Source organism: Cervus elaphus, chromosome 19 (assembly GCF_910594005.1).
Source record: "Cervus elaphus chromosome 19, mCerEla1.1, whole genome shotgun sequence".
NCBI classification, from domain to species: Eukaryota; Metazoa; Chordata; class Mammalia; order Artiodactyla; family Cervidae; genus Cervus; species Cervus elaphus.
In genome coordinates this window covers 90152033-90176049 of record NC_057833.1, presented here as the reverse complement: position 1 = coordinate 90176049, position 24017 = coordinate 90152033, and the positions used below count along the sequence as shown (strand labels likewise).

Here is a 24017-nt window from a genome sequence, read left to right as displayed (position 1 = left end):
AGGTATAAATCTGACCACAGTAACTTCAGGAGCCAGACAAAAATGTCTGTAAACAAACCCAGATGAACCATCCAGAACATGTTTCATTCACATTAAGCTATTGCATATCTGACTGTAAATGACTATAAATGCTAGATAATTAATTTTAAAAAAAGAAGACTGGAACAAGAAGAGGATAAAAATGCCCCACTTGGTGTGAACTGGGCAGTTTGAAAGAGAAAAAGAGGGACCTTAGATGAAAGGCCAGAGGATAATTAAGAAGGAGTGGTACCTGTTGGTGTTGAGTCTGAACCTCACCTCGCTGCCCCTGGATTATTGTGTCCTGACTTCCTTCCTATCTCTGCTCCCCACTCTAGCATTCAATCTAAAATGCCTGTTTAATTTTCCCATACTCCTTTTCCACCCAGCACTCTGCTGCTCAAAATGTTCCACGGCTCTGCATTATCATTACAGCAAAATCTAAATGTGCCAGTTGGTCCTTTAAATCCTGCCACAATATAGCACCAATCCACTTTTCCAGTGTCATTTCCTAAGCACTCCTCACTGAGACCCTCATCAGGTTAGTTAGCTCAGGCATCCAAACACACTGAGGACTGTCTTTTTTCCCCCCTCTCACATTTTAACATCTCTGAAATTGGTCAGAACTTCTCTCTACCTGCTCCAGCTACATTGCTTCTGCACTGAGGAAAAACTCACTCATCTTGTTGTCCTTAGTGACCATTCTTTGCCACTATTCATTCCTCCCAGAAAAATCATGACACGTGGCACTTATTGTGTTTCTTCCTCTCTTTTGGCACCAGGTCATATAACAACCCAAAAGTGCTGTTACTGATGTTCATCAAACAATTGTAAGGTTGTTTTTTTTTTTAACTGACAGCTCATAAATGGTAAAAACCTTAAAATAGTAAATTGAGTACCCAATGGGAAAAAAGCAAGTACTGTTAATAGACTCTTCAGAAATTGCTACATATATACTAGCAGACATGTAACACATCAACTCATTTAAAAACTTAAATTGTGGTAAAATATATATAACACAGAGTTTACCATCCTAAAGATTTAAAATTTATTTATTTATTTTTGGCTGTGCTGGGTCTTCATTGCAGGCGGGGGCTATTCTAGTTGCAGTGCTTGGGCTTCTCATTGCAGTGGCTTCTCTTGCTGTGGAGCACAGACTCTAGGGCGCAAGGGCTTCAGGAGTTGTGACTCCTGGACTCCAGAACATAGGTTCAGCAGTTGTGGTGCATGGGCTTAGTTGCTCCACGGCATGTGGGATCTTCCTGGATCAGGAATGGAACCAATGTCTCTTTCATTGGCGGGTGGACTCTTTCTCCCTTGAGCCACCAGGGAAACCCCCATCCTAACCATTTTTAAGTGTATATAGTTCAGTAGCATTAAGTACATTCACATTGTTATCAACCAATCTCTAGAACTTTTTCATCTTCCCAAACTGAAACTGTATTGCATACCCATTAAACAACTCTGCATTTCCCCCTTGTCCCTCTGGCACCCACCATTTTCCTTTCTGTTTCTGAGTCTGAGTAACCTAGGTACTTCACATAATTGGAATTATACAGTGTTTGTCTTTTTGTAACTGGTGTACGCAGCATAAAGTCTTCCAGGTTCATCCATGCTATAGCATGTGTCAGAATTTCCTTCCTTTTTAAAACTGAATACTATTCCATTGTATGTATTTACCACATTTTGCTTATCTATTCATCCATCAGTGGATACATGGGTTGCTTCTATCATTGATTATTAGGAATAACACTTTATGAACATAGGTGTACAAACATCCCTTCGTGATTTTGCTTTCAATTTTTTTGGATATATAAACCCAGAGATGAAGTTGCCACCTCATATTATATCAGTTCATTTTAATGTGAAATTTTCACATTCACTATTCTCCAGGCTGCTCTTTTTGTTTAAGAGTATGACTAGCGCATCTCTCCAGATAAGCACTTCCATATCCACATTGTTCTTCCTAATGACTGCACAGTATTCCACTATATACATTTCCTGTGATTTATGTCTCTGAGAGCCAGTTGAGAGACATTTAGTTGTTTCCAATGTATAACTAATAGTGCTGCTGTGAACATCTTAATATGTATTTCCTTGTACGTGTCTGTGAGTATATCTATCTATATATTATAATATATATTATATTATATTATATATATGTCTATATAGATAGATAGATATACTTCCAGACATGTGCAAGGAAATACTTATGATGCCTAAGTCAAGGTTATGGTTTTTTGTTTTTTTTTTTCATTTTGATAGACATTGTCAAAATATACCTAAATGAACACACAGATTTTACACTCCCATCCAGTGGATGTCAGTGGAAAATCTTTAAAACATTCTTTTTTTTTTTTTTTTTTTGAGCAGAAACAATTTATCAGGAAGCCTCACACATCTTACACATTGGATACATAAGTTCTGGAGATTTGTTAAGTTGATGTCACTATTCCATAGGTTTGCTTATCCTGACTATTTCAACTCATGCCCTAATGTTTGCTTTTAATGTATGAGGATCTTGACTTCCTTGCTAGGTGCTAAGATCCTCAAGAGAGGACATAATTTACCATAACCATCCTCACTTCCACAATTAGTTTTTTGCCCGGAACATACCAGAACTTGTTACATTATACATAGAATCAATGGCAGTTTCTAAGTGCTAAATGAAGAGATCTTAAGCCTATTTTTTTCCTGTTTTTCCTGTGTAGCTGTTGTAAGTGAAATAACTGGAATCACTCTGTTCTAACATCAGCAATAATACCAGTCATTAATATTAATTTTTGAAAGTGTACAATGAAACAGGTATTATCTTAAAATACTTGACATGTGTCATATCATTCAATGCTCACCATTGAATATGTGCTCTTCTTATCTGTATCTTATGTAAGGAGAAACTGAGGCACGGTGAGGTTAACTGACCTGAGGTCACCTGAAAAGGAGCAGGTTTCCACAGAGAATTCTGGTTTCATATTAATTGCCCAATCTATGCTTTTTATCCCTGCAACATGTACAATTTAACACATCCAATTTATCATCAAAATATTGATCCATGACACCTCTTCCATTTCCCATGGAGCTGTCTGAAACTTTAGGGTACAGGTTGCAGTAAGCGAAGGTTTCCTCATTTGGGATAAGATCTCTATTTTTAGAGATGTTATCTTTCAGAAAGTGGTTATTATTTCCCAAATTCCTGTTGTTCCCGACCATAGATATATTTATGAAAGAAGAGTTTTTCTTTTCTAGATAAAGATCATGTCTTCCTTCAAATTATAAACTTCACATGCACAAGAGCCCCAGAGAAGAATTCCACTTATTTTTACTAAGACCTGTTTGTGAAACCCACATTTTAGAAAATGACAAGCATGATAAGACTAACACTAGTCTGAACTTTCATAAAAGAGTCTTATCAAATTTTAGAACTTGAAAGGGGCTTGGTTACAGTGAAAAATATTATTATAGTACAAGCAATATTTTTCCAGGCACATCTAGTTGTCCATGGAAATAGAATCCATATGGATATATGGTATTTGTATTCAGTTTTTAGCCTGTGAAAAAATGAACAGGAAATCATAAACAGGAAAAAAAAAAAAAAGGAAGTTCAACTTCATACAGTAGAAAGGAAGCATATGTAAATCATTACCCGCCCTAAGAGGCAGAATGCTGAACACTGAAGAATTGGTGCTTTTGAACTGTGGTGCTGGAGAAGACTCTTGAGAGTCCCTTGGACAGCAAGGTGATCAAACCAGTCAATCCTAAAGGAAATAACCCTGAATATTTGTTGGAAGGAGTGATGTTGAAGCTGAAGCCATCTGATGTGAAGAGCCAACTCACTGGAAAAGATCCTGATGTTGGGAAAGACTGAAGGCAGGAGGAGAGGGGGTGACAGAGGAGGAGATGGTTGGATGGCATCATCGACTCACTGGGCATGAATCTGAGCAAACTCTGGGAGATGGTGAAGGACAGGGAAGCCTGGCATGCTGCAGTGCATGGGGTCACAAAGAGTCAGACACGACTTACTGACTGAACAACAACAAAAAGAGGCAACACAGCACAACTTCATAAAGAATTAAGATAAATTCTCCGTTTCAGACCCACAGTAGGCTAATGGGAACCAGAATGTGTGTGTTGGGGGGGAGGCAGGCGTTGGTGGGGGAAGTTCAAAGAGAGGCGGCAGAGTTTGCACTAATCTTTGAGAGAACTGTGCTGTTCTCGTCCGGCTTGTCCCTTGGTACAGTCATCATCCGTCAGAGTAGAATGATGGTCTAGGGGAGTGTGACTTCGAACGCAAATGCTCATGCTCTCCTCAAGCCCGTGTGCTTGCTACTCATGGCGCCATCTACCCCAACGGAGTACCCAGGCTCCATACAGTTGCCCCCTGGTGGCTGCTACTCACAGGCATAGATAGCCAAAAGCATACCTTTTTCTTCTTTTTATGAGTAATACTAGATTTCTTGCTGTTTTTCCAAATAGATTTGAAGGTGTCTGAAGAGATCTGGGGAGTGACTGTAATCTTTAAGACTGGCAGTTTACCTGAGAGGAGGAAGAACATAGTAGTGATGTGTAGGCTATCATAATTCCATCTGATGGACTGGATCTTAGCATTCTGAGCAGGGCATTCTCCCACATTTTATTAACTGGGCAACTTTCCTTTTACCTAATACCTTTTCCTTATATCTCCTTGATGTGAGTGATCATAATAATTTCTGTAATAACTTCTTGTACTAGTCCTTTCTTTTTCTATTCCACTGTCATATCCTTTACCTGGATCATTCTAGTTGCCGTCTAACTAGTCCTCCTAACCTCAGACTTGCACAATCCCAAATTCATCCTGGACCCAGGTTCCAGATTAATCATCCAAAAGCAAAATTCTGATCTTTTAGTTCATCAGCTCTGATAACATTATTGCCTCTCCATCTTTAGCAGATATCTCTTATATTTGTGCTTGCCAAGCCTCCACTGTAGCTTCTTGGCAGAACAGAACATTGAGTTTCCTTTGGGGTTCCACTCCCCTGCCCTCCAGGGGTGGGTATATAACTTAGACCTGGCTGATTCATGCATTTCTTCTCCCTGGCAGTGACTGGTCAATGGGTGTACGTGTAACTTGCGGTGGTCCAATGAATGTGAAGAGAAAGGGTCTTTCTTAAGATTTAACAGGCAGAATGTAAACTCCTGGCTAGTGCTGCCCTACATGCCACTGTGTGGAAAGAACCTGCCTAAGAATAAAGTCAACCTAGAAGCAGGACTTCCAGGAGGCGGGAGTAGATGGCATCATTTGAATCCCTGACTCTAAGGGAAACTGTAGCTAGAACCAACCCTGGACTTTCCATTATATGAGCCAATAACATTTTTTTTGTAATGAAATCAGTTGGAATTGATTTCATATAACTTAAAACCAAGATTTCTTACTGATTTTCCTGTATAGACCTGTGATATTGGTGGCACTAGTGGTAAAGAACCCGTCTGCCAATGCAGGTAGACTTAAGAGATGTGGGTTCAGTCCCTGGGTCAGAAAGATCCCCTGGAGAAGGGCATGGCAACCCACTCAAGTATTTTTGCCTAGAGAATCCCATGGACAGAGGACCCTGGCAGGCTGCAGTCCATAGGGTTGCAGAGAGTCTGACATAACTGAAGTGACTTAGTATGCATACATTATGATTTATAAGAAATATATTTGGTCATTCAGGTGACCAAATATATATATGAGAAATATACATTTCTTGTATTTGTCCAGGGTTCCTGGCTCAGAGCTCCCACAACCCTTGGAACTTCCTGAGAGATAAGAGTAATGGGAATAGCTTGTATTATATTTGGTTTCCAGTCCTGAAAACCCTTCAAAGCCATCAAGGTGAAATTAGTGTCTTTTTATTCATAACAAGCCCCTTCTTACCACAGGCTGGGGCTATGTTAATAAAGTGACTTTCAGAAATTCCCTAAAGAACGGGACTGCTTGCCAAGGGAACCAACCTGGAATGGAGGTTTGGAACTTTCAGTCTCTGATTCCAGGGAGGGGAGAAGAGGCTGGCGGTTAATGGCCAACGACCGGCCATTGGTTAATGGCCATCAGTGGCCAGCGATTTAACCAACCATGCCTATGTGACGAAGCCTTTGTAAGAACCAAAAGGATGAGGTTCAGAGAGTGTCTAAGTTGGGGAAACAGAATGCTTCCATGTGTCACTGTGCTGGGTCCCAGACTCCAGGAGGACAGAAGCTCCTTTGGGACCTCACCCTGTGTAATCTTCAGCTGGCTGTTGATTCATAGCCTTTAATGTCCTTTGCAATAAACTGACAATTGGTGAGTAAACTGGTTTCCTGTATCCTAATTGAACCTAAGGAGGGGCTTGTGAGAGACTCTGATTTATAGTCAGTTGGTCAGAAGTACAAATAACAAGGGGCTTCCCAGGTGGCACTAGTGGTAAAGAACCCGCCTGCCAATGCAGGAGGCATAAGAGACTCGGGTTCAATCCCTGGGTTGGGAAGATCCCCTGGAGGAGGACATGGCAACCCACTCCAGTATTCTTGCCTGGAGAATCCCCATGGACAGAGGAGCCTGGCGGGCTACAGTCCACAGGGTCACAGAGTTGGACACAGCTGAAGTGACTTAGCATGGCACAGAAGTAACCACCTGGATTTGAACTGAGGTTGAAACTTGAAGATGGCTGTAAAAGTGTGGGATGAGGTCAGGCTGGGTACAGTAAAGGGTGGTGAAGGGTGAGGGGCTTAGAGCTGTAAGACAATATGGTTTATAATTTCAGGACTTGGAAAGGGCCAGAACCTGGGTCACTGAGGGCCTGGGTGGTAAAAATGTGCCTGGGAGAGAAAGGAGTCAGTATCCTAGCTGGATGATTTCCCCCGGTGATCGATGGTTATCAGTACTTGGTGTGCTAGGGGGTCCTTTCATCCCATGGCTTGTATGGAAAATCAGGGTGTGTTAATGTGGTGGGGGGTCTGCTCTGATACTCCACAGTGGGGTTTGTCCAGGACAAAATCTAAGGTAATCATCTTCCAGGGGCATGCCTATATTGGGAGGGCGTGGAGTAGCCCCTTGTATTTCCTAGGTCTATTTTTTAATTAAATTAATTGATTTAATTAATTAAAATTTTAAACTAAGTAATTTAAAAATTAAAGGTCAATTTAAATTTTAATTAATTAAAGGGTTAATTAATTTTGCTGTGTTGAGTCTTAGTTGTGGCTTGTGGGGTCTTCCTCGTGCCAAGTGGGATCTTCGTTGCGGTGCACAGACTATCTAGTTGTGGTGTGGGGTCTTAGTTGCACTGTGGCATGTGGGATCTTAGCTCCCCAACCAGGGATCCAACCTGAGTCCCCTGTATTGGAAGGTAGATTCTTAACCACTAGGCCACCAGGGAAGTCCCTTCTTGGGTCCACTTTTGGCCCAGGTGTGTGTCTTCTACGTTCCCTTGTTGAGCAGCAGGTTATACAGATGCAAGTTGACTCAAGGGGCCATGCCGAATGGCTAATAAAGAGGCTAGTTTCTCACGTGGGCCACTCTGAAGGGGTCACTGGCTTCAAGGGCCTTTGACAAAGGACTGGCACAAAGAACTGGCTGACTGATCTATAGCAATCTAAAAGAGTTTGAGGCAAAGACAGCTAACTCCCTGCTTGATCTCTCTTCTCCTCTTCTTTTCTAAAATAACTCATTTTTTTTTAAAGTGTAACAATGTGCCCAGCTATAAAAAAAATCTATTTTCCAGTCCTCCTTGGCATTAAGGGTGGGCATGTGACATACTTCTCACCAACTAGACATAAGCAGAACTCTCCTGGGAATTTCAGAGATTTTCCTTATATGGTGTCCACAATTTCTCCTTATCCCTTCCTTCTTCGGGTGTGGGATAGAAATGGGAGGCTACAGGTGAAGCAGCCACTTTGCAACCATGAGGATAAACCTTGAGGATAAACCATGAGGATAACCTTGCTGAGGTTAATGGTGAAGAAAGAGAGAGGGAACCTGGGATGTGAATGACATGGTGGAGTGTCTGTTACCTCCCCAGTCTTCCTCTACCTTATTAAACCACTGTAGCTGGTTCTTTTCCACACAGCCAAGCATCATCTCAATAGGTGTGAGTCATAGTCAAGGAGAGAAGCAAAGCTCAGAGTTTACAAGAAAGAAATAGGATAGGTCCAAAGTAGAGGAAGAGAAGGTCTTCAATAGGAAAACAAGGTCCAAAGTCTTGATCACTGAGAAAGGCAGGAAGAGTGTGGGATTCATCTGGCTGAAAGGAGTTTCAGGGGTTGGAGACCATTTGAAATGGGGCCAGCAGTATGGTTTGGGGGCCAGCCTGAAGCATCAGAGTGTTGGTGTAGCACCCAAACCCACAAAAGACTGTCATGTTCCCCGAACATACTTTCACACAAAAATTTCTTCTCCTTGTAAAGTTCTACCCATTCTTCAATGCTACAAGTCCTTACCAGAAACCGAGATGACTTAAGATAGTATTAGATACTGAGATGGAATTATATAATGGTGACTGGTATGGTGAGAAAGCTATGCCCTGTTCAATTCTGTAAAAATATTTCAATCAAAATAATACTATAACTAAACAATTAAATACCTATTTGAAATAGTCCCCTTAATTTCTTTTATTTCTCACATAGCTATCATTATTTCTTTCAAAATACTTAAGCATTTCCAATCCCCTGTTAATTCAGTTTTTAATGCAATATTCCCCCTTTTTAAAGTCCTCCATTTTTCTGACCTCAACCATCATCTGGGACTCCCTTTTCTTCAGTTCTTCTGATTTCTGGATTCTGTATTCTTTGTCTATGTGATTTATTCCCTCACTTTGCTCAAGTATATTCACTGGAAGCTTTCTGCGAATGGATACAGAGGAGGTACAGAGTTTGAGTCCTTTCAAGCTACAAACATCTCTAGTTTACACTCACACTTGGTTAGGAGTCGGGAATGTGTAGAGTTCTCACAGAGTTGTCATGGCAGAGCTCCTTGTCCTCGAGTTTTCAGTTACAAAGTCTATGATTTTCCTGACTCCCAGTCCTTTGTGTGCAATTTTTCTTTTTTCTTTTTATATACTGTTGTGTTTGCTAGTCGCTCAGTCGTGTCCAACTCTTTGTGACCCCATGGTCTGTCCATGGAGTTCTCTAGGCAAGGATACTGAAGTGGGTTGCCATTCCCTTCTCCAGGGGATCTTCCCGACCCGAGGATCGAACCTGGGTCTCCTGCATTGAGGGCAGATGCTTTACTTTCTGAGCCAGTAAAGGCAGGCAGATTCTTTACCATCTGAGCTAGCAGGGAAGCCCCGTGTGTTGTTAGGATCTATCTTTTATTCCTAGCATTCTGAAAGTCATGATTGTCATGCACTGTGCTGAGTGCTCAGTGGGCTCTTTCAATATGCAGATTTATGTCCCTTGGTTCTGGGAAAGTTCTTGGTTTATTCTTTGATAATTCCCTTCCCTCACTTGTTTTTGTTCTTTCTGAAATTAGGAGTTAGCTACCGGTGCTCTTAGACGGATCCTCTTGTTCATATTTTTTCACCAATTTTTCACCTCCCTATCTTTTGCTCTACTTTTGAAGACTTTCTTGACTTCATTTTTCAGCATTTGTTTGAAGTTTTTATTTTCACTTTCTAAGAACCTAGTTTTTTTCTAATCTTTTTTCATAGCATCCTGTTCTTGTTTTATAGATGCCTGATCTTCTGTTTCACTGAGGGTGTTATAATTTATTTCTTTTTAAAGTTTTCACATAGCCTCTATATCTTCAGGGCTCTTTTATTCTCTTTGTTTCAGGCATGGTTTCCTGTGTTGGATAATTGCTTCATGTCTCTGGAGATTCTGAGATTTCTGTTCACAGTGAAGCAAGAGGCATCCAAAGGCTGATGGGAAGCTCCTGTGTATGTGCAGGGCTTTTTTGAATGTTGAGGGAGTGGCCAGCTGTCACCATCTGGAATTCCTTTCTCTGAGGCTGTTCAGTTTTTCAAAGAATACCCCAGTCTTCTACATGACTATCAGCCTTCTGAAAGCAAGGCAGACAAAGATAGCTTGGGTGAGGAGAAAGGCTGAATTCCAGATGTTCAATGTGTAGAATTTTCCTTACTCCTCCTTTTTCTAGCTTCTCACCTCAAGCTCATTGCTGGGTGTCCTGGGTCTGCTAAAAGGCTGTTTCATTTTTTCCAGAGAAAACTCCTTAAGTGTTCTCTCTGCTTCTACCCTTGCCTCCCCCTGAATCTGTTTCAATTTAGAGTTGGAATGATCCTGTTAAAATGTGGGTCAGATCAGGTCACAGCTCAGCTTAAAATTCTCAGGTGCTTTTCCATTTCAACAGAGTTAAAAACTAAAGTTCTCGTAATTGTCTAGAAGGCCCCTCGCCCCCCACACTTACTTCTTGGAATTTTTACCTTATTACCTTCCCGTTCTCTCTCATTCCAGACCTGCTGGCCGCCTTACTGGCCCTGGCACACACCAGGTAGGCTCCTGCTTTATGACGACTGTGCTTGCTATTCATTTACCTGGAATGTGCATCTCACAGATATTTACATGGCTTGCTCCCCTCCTCCTTTGGGTCTTTATTCAAATGTCCCTTTTCCCTGGCAGCCTCCAGCCCCTGACATATACACACTATCTCCTTTTCTTGCTTTATTTTTCTTGGAAGAATAATCTCCATATGATACACAATCATATATATTTTCCTTCTTTTTGAAGTAGCTGATTTACTGTCTGTCATTCTCCACTAGGAAGTAAGTCCCATGAAGGCAGGAATTCATTGCTCAATTACCAGCATTTAGAATAGGGCCTGACACACAAAAGGCATTTAATAAATGTATGTGAGAGAAATAAGTATGAATAAATAAACAAAGTGATCCTGAAGTAGTCTAGTTCTTTAAAAAAAAATAGTTAAAAAACAGTGCTGTAAGATGTGGATAGAGACTTGTCTTTCTGTTAAATTTTTTTTTTTAAACACATGGAGTTGATGTTTCTGAGGAAACATCATTATTGTGTGTATTCCATCGTTAAAATGGGTCATTAAGAACTCCTTGGCTGGCAAATAAATAGCCTTAGGTTATTAATTTGGATTTCATGAGAGAAGGAGAATTAGAATTAAAAATTAGCTTAATAACTTATTAATGATAAGAACACAGAAGCAATCAGAAGAACATTAGTTCTCTAACCAGTGATATTACTAATTGCTTTTAATGTTTAAAATGATGTCATATTAGGGCTAAATGGCAAGATATTTTCCCTGTAGAATCCAACCAAGTTATCTTGGTTTGAAGAGTCTTTTCTGGTATTCAAACTAACAAATCTGATTGAACTGCTCCAGCAGAAATACCTCATAATTATTTGGTTCAAAATATGAATGCATTCAAACTACTCATATGTACTACCACATTTGGGAAAAGCTGATTTCTTGAACTAGAAAGGACATTTTAATGCCTTTTAAATGAATATTTTCAGGCAGGTATTTCATGATCATCTTCCTACTTATGCAAATTGAACCATTTACCAAGCAAGCACTATGTTTTGCAGCTCCAAATATGTACTCAGAGATAATTATTTTCCATCAAGCCATCTGAGACCACCCATCATTAGCACGCACTGCGGTCTTATAATGTCTTCTGGTGCAGTGTGTAATGAGAAAGTTGCTACAGTGTCAAGGAAAACCAAATGAAATCATTAACCTGTCTTCTGTTTATTGAGCCTAAATTAAAGTTAAATTTAAATTAATTTTAACAGAATGAATCTGTTTCGTTTAAATTCAACTTAAATGGACTAGGAAGTAGATGTTCTGTTTCTCTAAAAACAAAGGGATGATCTTAAAATCCTGGAATCATTTGATTGGCTGTTAAATGGCAATGCAGTAATTTCAGTTTAAAAATGACAGTAGGAAAAAAAAGTGACAGTGAAGTAAACAGTAATATAATTCTCTCTAAAGCTGCCAGTGTTAAAAAAAAAAAAAACTGCAGTGAAATTATGTCATGTCTCTAAGACTTTTATTGTAGAAATGATAGAAGACTGGATGCTTATATCATTTCATTCTCTCCACATAATCTACCAGATAGTGTACCAAGATGTGTCCCATGTTTTAACGTTGAGTGGATTTTCAATGTGTCTATGATGTCTTTCATTGAGCTTTATTGAAAATGACCTTTCTTTGTACACAATGCTATTTTTAAAATGGATAACCAATAAAAACCTACTGTGTAGCACATGGAACTCTGCTCAGTGTTATGTGCCAGCCTGGATGGGAAGGGGATCTGGGGGAAAATGGACACACAGACATGTATGGCTGAGTCCCTTCACTGTTCATCTGAAACTGTCAAAACATTGCTAATAGGCTATACCCCAGTACAAAATGTTTTGGTGTTACAAAATAAATAAATAAAATTTAAAAATAAAGTAAAATGATCTTTCCTCATTTTTCCACCAGCAGTAAGAGTGGCTATCATTAATTCTGGACATGTGTATTGTGAAGGAGAGGACAGGTATGGCCAATACTAAACAGCTGGTTCCATATGTGATCCTCTCACTTTCAAAGTTTTTTTGTTGTTGCTCAGTGGCCCAGTCGTGTCCAACTCTTTGCAACTCTATGGACTGCAGCCTACCAGGCCTCCCTGTCCCTCACCATCTCCCGAAGTTTGCCTAAGTTCATGTCCATTGCATTGGTGATGCCATCCAGCCATCTCATCCTCTGATGCCCTCTTTTCCTTTTGCCTTCAATCTTTCCCAGCATCATGGACTTTTCCAATGAATCAGCTGTTTGCATCAGATGACCAAAATATTGGAGTTTCAGCTTCAGCATCAATTCTTCCAATGAGTATTCAGGGTTGATTTCCCTTAAGACTGACTGGTTTGATCTCCTTGCTATCCAAGGAGCCCTAAGGAGTCTTCTCCAGCACCATAGTTCAAAGGCATCAATTCTTCGGCATTCTGCCTTCTTTATGGTCCAGCTCTCACAGCTGTACATGACCACTGGGAAGACCATAGCCTTGACTATACAGACCTTTGTCGGCAGAGTAATGTCTCTGCTTTTCAATACACTGTCTAGGTTTGTCATAGCTTTCCTGCCAAGAAGCAAATGTCTTCTGATTTCATGGCTGCACCATCTGCAGTGATTTTAGAGCCCAAGAAGAGGAAATCTGTCACTACTTCCACCTTTTTCCCCTCTATTTTCCATGAAGTAATGGCGCTAGATGCCATGATCTTAGTTTTTTTAATATTTAGTTTTAAGTTGGCTCTTTCACTTTCCTCCTTCATCCTCATCAAGGGCTCTTTGGTTCCTCCTTGCTTTCTGCCATTAGAGTGGTATCATCCGCATATCTGAAGTTGTTGATGTTTCTCCTGTCTATCTTGATACCAGCTTGTAACTCATCCAGCCTGGCATTTTTCATGATGTGCTCAGCATATAGGTTAAGTAAACAGGGTGACACAGACAGCTCTGTCATACTCGTTTCTAAGTGTTGAACCAGTCAGTTGTACCATACAGGGTTCTAACTGTTGCTTCTTGACCCCCCCCCCCCCCCACAGGTTTCTCAGGAGACGGGTGAGGCGGTCTGGTATTCCCATCTCTTTTAGAGCTTTCCACAGTTTATTATGATCCACACAATTAAAGGCTTTGGCGTAGTCGATGAAAAAGACGTAGATGTTTTTCTGGAATTCCCTAGCTTTCTCTATGATCCAGTGAATGTTGGCAATTTGATCTCTGGTTCCTCTGCCTTTTCTGAACCTTGCTTGGACATCTGGAAGTTTTTGGTTTGCATAATGCTGAAGCCTAGCATGCAAGATTTTAAGCATGACCTTACTAGCATGGGAGATGAGTGCAATTGTCTGATGGTTAGAACATTCTTTAGTACTACCCTTCTTGAGAATTGGGATGAGGATTGACCTTTTCCAGTCCTGTGGCCACTGCTGGGTCTTCCAGATTTGCTAAGATAATGAATGCAACACCTTGATGACATCATCCATTAGGGTTTTGAAGAGCTCTGCTGGAATTTCATCACATTCACTAGCTTTATTAACAGCAGTGCTTCCTAAGGCCCACTTGACTTCGCTTTCCACAATGTCTGGCTCTGGATTACAAAAGTATTACATGATCAAAAAAATACCCTTAATGCTCTCTCTGTACCTATCACACTTGAACCAGGCTTTGATGATCCACGAAGCACATCAGAATCTTATGAGGGCTGTTACTTTAGTTTTCCAGTTGATACCTGGAGAAATCTTTGAAGGTCAGGTTGGGAAAAAGAAGAGAGAACAGGAGACAAGTCCTCAGAGAATAGGTGAGGATAAGAGTACAGGGCTTCCCTGGCGACTCAGATGGTAAAGAATCTGTCTGCAATGCGGGAGACCCAGGTTTGATCCCTGGGGAAGATCCCCTGGAGAAGGGAATGGCAACCCACTTTGGTATTCTTGTCTGGAGAATTCATGGACAGAGGAGCCTGGTGGGCTACAGTACATGGGGTTGCAAAGAGTCAGACATGACTGAGTGACTAACACTTTCACTTTTCAAGAGCACAAGAGGAAAGAAAGAGCAATGGAGAAAATTTCGTTTCAACATTTATCACCTAGATCAAAGCCTACATATCACATCCTAAGAGCACTTGAACTTAATGCAAATCACAGGCCACACGACGGTGCCAGCCTGTGACAGTGATCCTGGTCATCACTTAGCTCCAGCCAGTTATTCAGTGGAAAAAGTGGAGCAAGTTGTGAGTGGTGCAGCATTTGGGAAGGAGTGGATGTGGACAGGTGATGGGGAATACCAACTGAAAACACCTACCTGTCTTTCTGGCTCTCAGTGCTTCAAGTAGGTCAACAGCAGCCTTTTCTCCCAGGACGTTGTTTCCAAGGTCAATCTCCTTTAAGTGGGCAGAGTATTTGATCAGGCTGACCAGAGAAAGTGACAAAACAAAATGCTGTTGTACCAAGCATGGTTACGCAAAGAAACGCAATCCAGTTATTTTGGAGTATGCTCTTTTTCCTTTTTTTTTAAGGTCCTCTCCACCGCCCCCTCCCCTCCCTCCCAAAGATGCGGCACTGACCCAATTTGAAACTGAAGACAGCCTGAATACAGTTTTTTCCCCCAATTTAATCTCTCTAGCTTTGGGTGCCTCTCCTAAGTAAGCTGGTACGATAAGGATTTAGTTGCCTTAAATATTCCATGCATTTATTCAAAAGATATGGCATGTTATTGCACAGTGTTTCTCACTCTTTTAGATTTTACACACCAGTAAAACGTCAGATAACTGGGGGGTGGGGGGACAGACAAGCGTCACTTTGGTAATTTTTGGTATGTCTAATAACTTTCACCTAGTAACACTATAGAAGAACATATATTTTTATACAAAATTAGGAAGAGTACAGTCTCAAAATAAAGGATATTTTATTTTTAAATTGAGTTTTTAAAAACGTTTATTTATTTGGTTGTGTTGGGTCTTAGTTGCGGCATGCAGTATCTTCCGATGAGGCACACAGACCCTCTAGTTGTGGTGCATGGGCTCAGTAGTTGCAGCACATGGGTTTAGCTGCTGTGTGGCATGTGGGATCTTAGCTCTCCCGCCAGGGACTGAACCTGTATTCCCAGCATTGCAAGGTGGATTCCTAACCACTGGACCACCAGGGAAGCCCCCAAGGTTAGTTTTTTAAATGAAATAAGTTTAGCTTTATGAAAAGTGAACACTCTACCTATCTTTATTTTCCTAGTCTCTTTGAGGATCATTGAAACTTCATTCATTTCCTGGCCTTGGCCTGCCAAGTGGACTTAGGGAATCTCTGGCATTGTAAGTGGGCATGGAATCTGGGTGAGGTCCTAGGATCTGAAGTCCTGGGCTCTGGATCAGCTTTTATCTTTTGTCAATCCTGTGATCATGAGCAGGCCACATGCCATCTTGGGTCTTACCTTCCTCAACTGTAAATTTGGCCTCAAAAGCATGAGTTTGCCTATTTCACAAGGTGTGGAAAAATAGAATGAAGCCATTTTTATGAAAGCATCTTGCAAAATGCAATACCAATGATGCTATTAATTCTGGGTGCATAGTTACTAAGTGCACGTTAAGTGCCTGACATTGCAGGGACTAAAAGCAATTTAACACATGGTCTTGGGACTTCCCTGGTGTTCTGGTGATTAGGAATCCCCTTCAGCTGCCAATGCAGGGGACACAGGTTTGACCCCTGTTCCAGGAAGATTCCACACGCCATGGAGCAACTAAGCCTGTGTGTCACAACTACCGATCCTGTGCTCTGCGACAGTAGAAGCCACCATGGTGAGAAGCCTGCATGCTGCAACCAGAGAGTAGTTCCCACTTGTTGTAACTAAAGAAAGCAGGAAGGAAGACCCAGGGCAGCCAAAAATAAATAAATAAGTAAATAAATAAAATAAAAACAACCCATGGCCTGTGCTCTGAGAGAAATTATTATAACTATCAATAAAACAATTTTAAGCCTTAACCATGTGCTGGGGATATGAAATTTCAGTCAGGGTCAGTAGTGAATACAAGGTCATTCTGTTGCTTTCTGTACACATTTTCTATTGACTGAGGAGCCAGAATTCAAAGCCAGGGCTGAATGGTCCTGCCAGACTCTGCCTCTCGAAGATCTCACTCCCAAGGAAACAGCCTGCCTAATCAAGACTTGACAGGCTTTGGCTTCCTGAACTGCCTGGCTGTGTCCAATCCCTTCAGAGAAGATGAGGGAGAGCTGGGATGCTTCAAGGAGGAAACGGAGAAAGAGAAGCACCAAAGGAGAATGGAGGGTGTTGAAGACAAACTTTATAACTCAACAATTCTATATCTAGGACTGATTCTGGAGGCCATGGATTTAACCACTATGCTACACAGGCCTCACAAGAGCTTTGGTTTTACGGAGCATTCACTATGCATCAGATGCGATCACGGCCACCCACATGTTTAAGTACTGTGCTTGGCACAAAGGGGCCTTCCAAAGGTATGAGTGGGGCTGAAAGCCAGCCAAGGTCTGTTTGCCAAGTCCTGGGCATGAAGCATAGACCTGGAAGGGATAACTTCCTCTGACTCATTGGTGAGAGGAAGTGCCTTTTAATTCCTGTACCCAAAGGGGCTCTTTTTCTAACTCATATAGAGGTGCTAGCTGGAGCCTGAGGCACTATATTTAGCACCTCATATATGATCTCATTTACCCTACAACAATCTCTTTAGTTAGACATTGTTAGTATCCCAAGTTTTACAAATGAGGGACTGAAATACAGAGAAGCTATGTAACTTGCCTGAGATTAAATTGTGACACAGGGATGTGAAAGTAGGCAGTTTGCTTGAAAATAACCATGAAGTATGATTCAAATATACCAATAAAATGTTTTAGTTTTCAGTAGTTCTTAATATTTACAGTTTAAAAAAGAGAACAAAGAGCTCTAAGTATTTAGTGTCAGAACTAAAAAAAAAAAAAAAAAAAAAAAGCATGCAAAAGGAATTCCTGGTCCTGGTGCACATTGTTAAGTTGTATTTATAACCCTGTCACACACGGCCAGCAGCTGCACAGGACCCTCTGCTCAGAAGGGCTCCTCATTGGTTTAGTGCTCTGTCATCCTCTTGAAATTCTTAATAATATTTGAACAAGGGCCCATGAGTTTCCATTTGCACTAGGTCCCTGCAAATTCTGTAGTCATTTCCTGTTGTCACGTCTAGTGTGGTCAGAGCAGAAAGTAAAATCTGACAGTCAGCTTTAAGTAATTGTATTGTTCTGTCAGCCCTAGAGACCACTGTTAGAGGAATCCTGGTCAGAGGGAGGTGTGGTTCATGAGATGGGGAACCAGCAGGGTTCCTGCACCCAAACCAGCATTTGAGTTTCTGCCTTGAAGTCAAATCCTCTGATACTGCCTTTTGGGGTAGGCTTAAGCAGCAGAGCTAGGTAAAGACTCATTACATACAAAAGGCATGATATCTCTTGACCCTGGTTCAGTTAATCTGATGGTGAGGCTAGACCCAGGTGCTACCAACGGTGCATAGTGCCAGTAGGCAGGCAATTGGTTAGTGTCCCATGATCTCCATCACCAAACCTTACCCCAACATAAATGCATATGCATAAGGCACCCCAAGTAAACATTTAATTACGCAGACCCATGAAGCTGACTTTGCTAGCAGGCCCCCTCACAAGTCCCTTGCCTCCTCATTCATCCACTGAGCTCCTCCTTTGTAAATCCTCAGGACATTCAATGATAAAAGGTGAGGAGCCATAAATCTGTTCTCCAAAGTTCTCCTGGAGCCCGTTTGCTCATCCTCCAACTTGCTCTACGGCTGGCCCAGAACTGGACTTGCCAGAGTGTGGGTGGAGGGTTGTGAAGATGGTGCTTCTGCTTCCAGGGCACCAGCCTGTCAGTTATCATAGAGCTGAAGAAGGAAAATGAGTGTTAGACCTGCAGATATAGAAATATGGAGGGGAGCTATCCTTGAGGTGACTATGCAGCTTACTTCAGAAGTCACACCAGAAAATAACACATGATATAGAGTGAGGCTAAAAAGCCCCAGAGAAGATGAATGATACAAGGACCATAGATATTAAATTTGGTCTAAGCTGTCTTTATGAGGTTATGTTGTAGGTCACTAGAGTAGTAAAGAGAAAGTCTTAAAGGCAGGTGAAGAAAAAGACAAATTATGTTCAAAAGAAAAAAGATAAAAAGTAACTGCAGACTTCTTTTCAGAAACAATGGAAGCAGAAGACAGTGGAGCAACGTCCTGAAAGTATTAACTGTCAGCCAAGTGTTCTACATCCAGGAAAAAATCTTGAAAAATGAAGGCAAACATACTACACATACTACAACTCAGAGAAGTCATCACAAGTAGGTCAGGACTATAAGAAATCTATGAAGAAAGTCCTTTAGATAAAAGGAAAATGATACTCTTGTTGTCTTTGGCAACACATATACTAAAATTGGAACAATAGAGATTAGCATGGCCCCTGCACAAAGATGAGGCACAAACACATAAAATGGTAAAAAAAAAGGGGGGGGAATGATACTAGAGAGAAATTTGGATACATCCAAAGGAATGAAGAAGACTAGAAATGGTAAATGTGTAAATAAGTATAAAACACTTTCCCTTCTTTTTAAGAAAATATTAACTGCTTAAAACAAATGTAATGATAATATGTTTGGGGATTTATAACATTTATAATAGTAAAATATATGATAACAGTAAAACAGTAAAGAATGAGAGGGAATGGAAATGTACTGTTGTAAGATTCTTAAACTATAAGTAAAATAGTATATTACTTGAAGGTTAATTGTAATAAACTAAAATGAATAGTGTTAACATTAGAGCAACCACTAAAAAAAATACAAGTATAGCTAATGGAACAATAAAAGAGATAAAAATGGAATTATAAATATTACTCAATCAAAAAACAGGCAGAAACATAGTTTAAATTGAACAAAAAAACACATGAGACAAAGAAAACAAATAACATGATGGTATGTTAAAATCCAGTCATATTGATAATCATATTAAATACAGCTGTCTAGATAAGCAACAATTAAAAGACAGAGATTGTCCAAATAGGTTTTTTTAAAATAAGATCTCAACTATATGCTGTATATAAGAATTTAGATAAAAAATATAGATAGGCTCAAAGTAAAAGGACAGAGACAGATATATCATGCTAATATCAATCAAAAGAAGATTGGAGTGGATATATTAATATTAGTCAAGCTAGATTTCAGAGATGGGAATAAGACAAGAGATAAGAGAAAAATATTACTAGGGATTTCATAATGATAATGAGGGTCAATTCTTCAAGATACTTAAGAACCCTTAAGAACCTAATAATGGTGCTTCAAAATACATGAAGTAAAATTGATTAAACTGCAAGGAGATATTTGTTCTTGTTGTTCAGTCTCTAAGTCATGTCTGACTCTTTGCAATCTCATAGACTGCAGCATGCCAGGCCCTCTGTCCTCCACTCTCTCCTGGAGTTTGCTCAAATTCATGTTCATCGAGTCGGTGACGCTATCTAACCATCTTATCCTCTGCTGTTCTATTCTCCTTTTGCCTTCAAAGTTTCCCAGCATCAGGGGCTTTTCCAATGAATCAGCTCTTTGTATCAGGTGGCCAAAGTACTGGAGCTTCAGCTTCAGCATCAGTCTTTTCAATGAATATTCAGGGTTGATTTCCTAGAGGATTGGCTGGTCTGACCTCCTTAAAGTCCAAGGGGCTCTCAAGAGTCCGCCAGCACCACAATTCGAAAGAATTTTTCCACTACTGGAAAAACCAAAGCTTTAACTATACGGACCTTTGTTGGCCAAGTGATGTCTCTGCTTTTTAATACACTGTCTAGGTTTGTCACAGCTTTCCTTCCAAGGAACAAGTGTTTTTTAATTTCGTGGTTGCAGTCACTGTCTGCAGTGATTTTGGAGCCCAAGAGAAAAAAACCTGTCACTGTTTCCACTTTTCTCCCTTCTGTTTGCCATAAAGTGATGGGACCAGATGCCCAGACTTTAGCTTTTGTTAATGCTGAGTTTCAAGCCATCTTTTTCACTGTCCTCTTTCAGTCTCATCAAGAGGCTCTTTAGTTCCTCTTCACTTTCTACCATTAAAGTGTATCATCTGCATATCTAAGATTGTTGATATTTCTTTCAGCAATCTTGATTCCACCTTGTGATTCATCCAGCCTGGCATTTTGCATGAGTTCTCTGCAAATAAGTTAAATGAACAAGGTAACAATATACAACCTTGTTGTACTCCTTTCCCATTTTAAACCAGTCAGTTGTTTTATGTCCAGTTCTAACTGTTCCTTCTTTGCCCACATGCAGGTTTCTCTCAAGACAGATAAGGTGGCCTGGTACTCCCATGTCTTTAAGAATTTTCCAGTTTGTTGTGATCCACACAGTCAAAGGCTTATCATAGTCAATGAGGCAGAAGTAGATGTTTTTCTGGAACTTCCTTGTTTTTTTAATGATCCAAGGAATGTTGGCAATTTGATCTCTGATTCCTCTGCCACTTTGAAACCCAGCTTGTACATCTGGATGTTCTTGGTTCACACATTGCTCAAGACTAGCTTGAAGGGTTTTGAGCATAAACTTGCTACCATATGAAATGAGCATAATTGTATGGTAGCATGGACATTCTTTGACATTGTCCTTCTTTGGGATTGGAATGAAAACTGATCTTTTTCAGTCCTGTGGCCACTGCTGAGCTTTCCAAATTTGCTGACATATTGATATTTTAAAAATCACAATTCTATCTCAGTAATTTATACAGCAAGTTAACAGAAAATTTGTAAAGATATAGCAGACGTTACAACACTTGAGCAACACTGCTGACCAACTTGACCTAACTGACATTTATGGAATATTTTCTTCCAATAATAGCAGAATACACATTCTTTTCAAGTGCACATGGAAGATTTACATGATCATAAATTTTTATCAATTGGGCCATAAATCATGTATGTTTTCTACCCACAGCAGAATTTACTTAGAAATCAACCAAAGAAAAATACATGAAAATTTAACAAATATGTGAAAACTAAACAGCACTGTTCTAAATAACCCATAGGTCAAAGAAGAAATCAAGAGGGCGATTAGAAAATAGCTTGAGTTGAATGAAAATAAAGATACAATATATCAAAATTTGCAGGATGCAACAAAAGAATAGTTCAGTTCAGTTCAGTCACTCAGCTGTGTCTGACTCTGCAACCCTGTAGACTGCAGCACTCCAGGCCTCTCTGTTCATCACCAACTCCCGGAGTTTACCCAAACTCATGTCCATTGAGTCGGTGATGCCATCCAATCAGCTTATCCTCCGTCATCCTCTTCTCCTCCTGCCCTCAATCTTTCCCAGCATCAAGGTCTTTTCAAATGAGTCAGCTCTTTGCATCAGGTGGCCAAAGTATTGGAGTTTCAGCTTCAACATCAGTCCTTCCAATGAATACCCAGGACTGATCTCCTTTAGGATGGACTGGTTGGATCTCCTTGCAGTCCAAGGGACTCTCAAGAGTCTTCTCCAACACCACAGTTCAAAAGCGTCAATTCTTCAGTGCTCAACCTTCTTTATAGTCCAACTCTCACATCCATACATGACCACTGGAAAAACCATAGCCTTGACTAGACGGACCTTTGTTGGCAAAGTAATGTCTCTGCTTTTTAACATGCTGTCTAGGTTGGTCATAACTTTTCTTCCAAGGAGTAAGCATCTTTTAATTTCTTGGCTGCAGTCACCATCGCAGTGATTTTGGAGCCCAGAAAAATAAAGTCAGCCACTGTTTCCACTGTTTTCCCATCTTATTTCCCATGAAGTTATGGGACTGGATGCCATGATCTTAGTTCTCTGAATGTTGAGCTTTAAGCCAACTTTTTCACTCTGCTCTTTCATTTTCATCAAGAGGCTTTTTAGTTCCTCTTCACTTTCTGCCATAAGGGTGGTGTCATCTGCATATCTGAGGTTATTGATATTTCTCCCAGAAATATTTCTCTTGATTCCAGCTTGTGCTTCATCTAGCCCAGCGTTTCTTATTATGTACTCTGCATATAAGTTAAATAAGCAGGTGACAATATACAGCCTTGATGTATTCCTTTCATGATTTGGAACCAGTCTGTTCCTTGTTCAGTTCTAACTGTTGCTTCCTGACCTTTATACAGGTTTCTCAAGAAGCAGGTCAGGTGGTCTGGTATTCCCATCTCTTTCAGAATTTTCCACAGTTTATTGTGGTCCATACAGTAAAAGGCTTTGGCATAGTCAATAAAGCAGAAATAGATGTTTTTTCTGGAACTCTCTTGCTTTTTTGATGATCCAGCAGATGTTGGCAATTTGATTTCTGGTTCCTTTGCCTTTTCTAAATCCAGCTTGAACATCTGGAAGTTCACGGTTCACATATTGCTGAAGCCTGGCTTGGAGAATTTTGAGCATTACTTTACTAGCGTGTGAGATGAGTGCAAGTGTGCAGTAGTTTGAGCATTCTTTGGGATTGGAATGAAAACTGACCTTTTCCAGTCCCATGGCCACTGCTGAGTTTTCCAAATTTGCTAGCATATTGAGTATACTTAGCATTAATATAAATATTTATATTTGAATTAAAAAGGTTTAAAGTCAATAACTTAAACTTCTACCTTAATAAACTAGAAAGAGAGGAGAGCATATTATACCCAAGGTAAGCAGGATAAAAGAAATAATTTAAAAAAAAGAATAAATCAAGAAAATTGAATAGAGAGAAACATTAGAAAGAGCCAGAAGTTGTTTTTTTGTAAAGATCAATAAAACTGACAAATTTCCAATCAGATTAATTGGAAAGGAGAAAACAAATAAACAATTTCAAACATGGAAGAAGAGATGTCACTACAGATCCCACATGAAAAAGATTATAAGAAAATATATGAATAACTTGACCCCAGTAAATTAGAAAACTTAAATGACATGAACAAATTTCTTGAAAAGACACAAAGTTTTACTCAAAAAAGAAAAAAGCCAAAACAGCCATCTATCAATTAAAAAATTGAAGTTGTAGTTTAAATATCTATCCATAAAGAAAACTCTAAGTCCAGATATCTTCACCATTGAATTCTATCAAATATTTAGTGATGAAATAATGCCAATTCTACACAACTTATTTCATTAAGTAGAAGAGGAGGAAACACTTCCTAACTCATTCTGTGAGGCCAAAATTACCCTGATCTGCAATACCAGCTGAAGACATTACAAGAAAAGTATAGACTGACATCCTTCATGAACATAGATACAAAAATTATTTTCTTTTTTTAATAAAAAAAAAATCTTTTTTGGCTGCACTGGGTTTCACTGCTGTGTGTGGGCCTTTCTTGAGTTGCGGTGAGCAGGGGCTAGTCTTTGCCGCAGCGTGAGGGCTTCTCATCATGGTGGCTTCTCTTTTTGCGGAGCACGGGCTCTAGAGTGTGGGCTAGTAGTTATGGCACATGGGCTTAGCTGCCCCATAGCACATGGAATCTTCCCATACCAGGGCTTGGACCTGTTATCTCCTGCATTGGCAGGCAGATTCTTAACCACTGGACCACCAGGGAAGTCCAATGCAAAAATGCTTAACAAAATGTTAGCAAT

At 40.2% G+C, this 24017-nt stretch overlaps 1 protein-coding gene and 1 pseudogene across 7 annotated transcripts in view; one reads left to right on the top strand and one right to left on the bottom strand.

Annotated features, from left to right (window-relative positions):
* Window positions 1-1088: 1088 nt before the first annotated feature.
* Window positions 1089-24017, bottom strand: part of LOC122676070 — a 54952-nt gene continuing 32023 nt past the window's right edge. For 4 of the 7 annotated variants that reach the window (XM_043875381.1, XM_043875382.1, XM_043875387.1 and 1 more), the window contains 2 exons: window positions 14765-14871; window positions 3957-4551 (listed from right to left, as the gene is read on the bottom strand). In XM_043875381.1, coding sequence (XP_043731316.1) covers window positions 4358-4551; window positions 14765-14871 — 301 coding nt within the window. In that variant the 3' untranslated portion in view covers window positions 3957-4357. Of the gene's footprint in view, window positions 1281-3313; window positions 3567-3956; window positions 4552-8635; window positions 8848-14764; window positions 14872-24017 lie in introns of those variants that run through there. The other 3 variants (XM_043875384.1, XM_043875385.1, XM_043875386.1) reach the window with 3 other exon arrangements.
* Window positions 18858-18957, top strand: LOC122676236 (annotated as a pseudogene).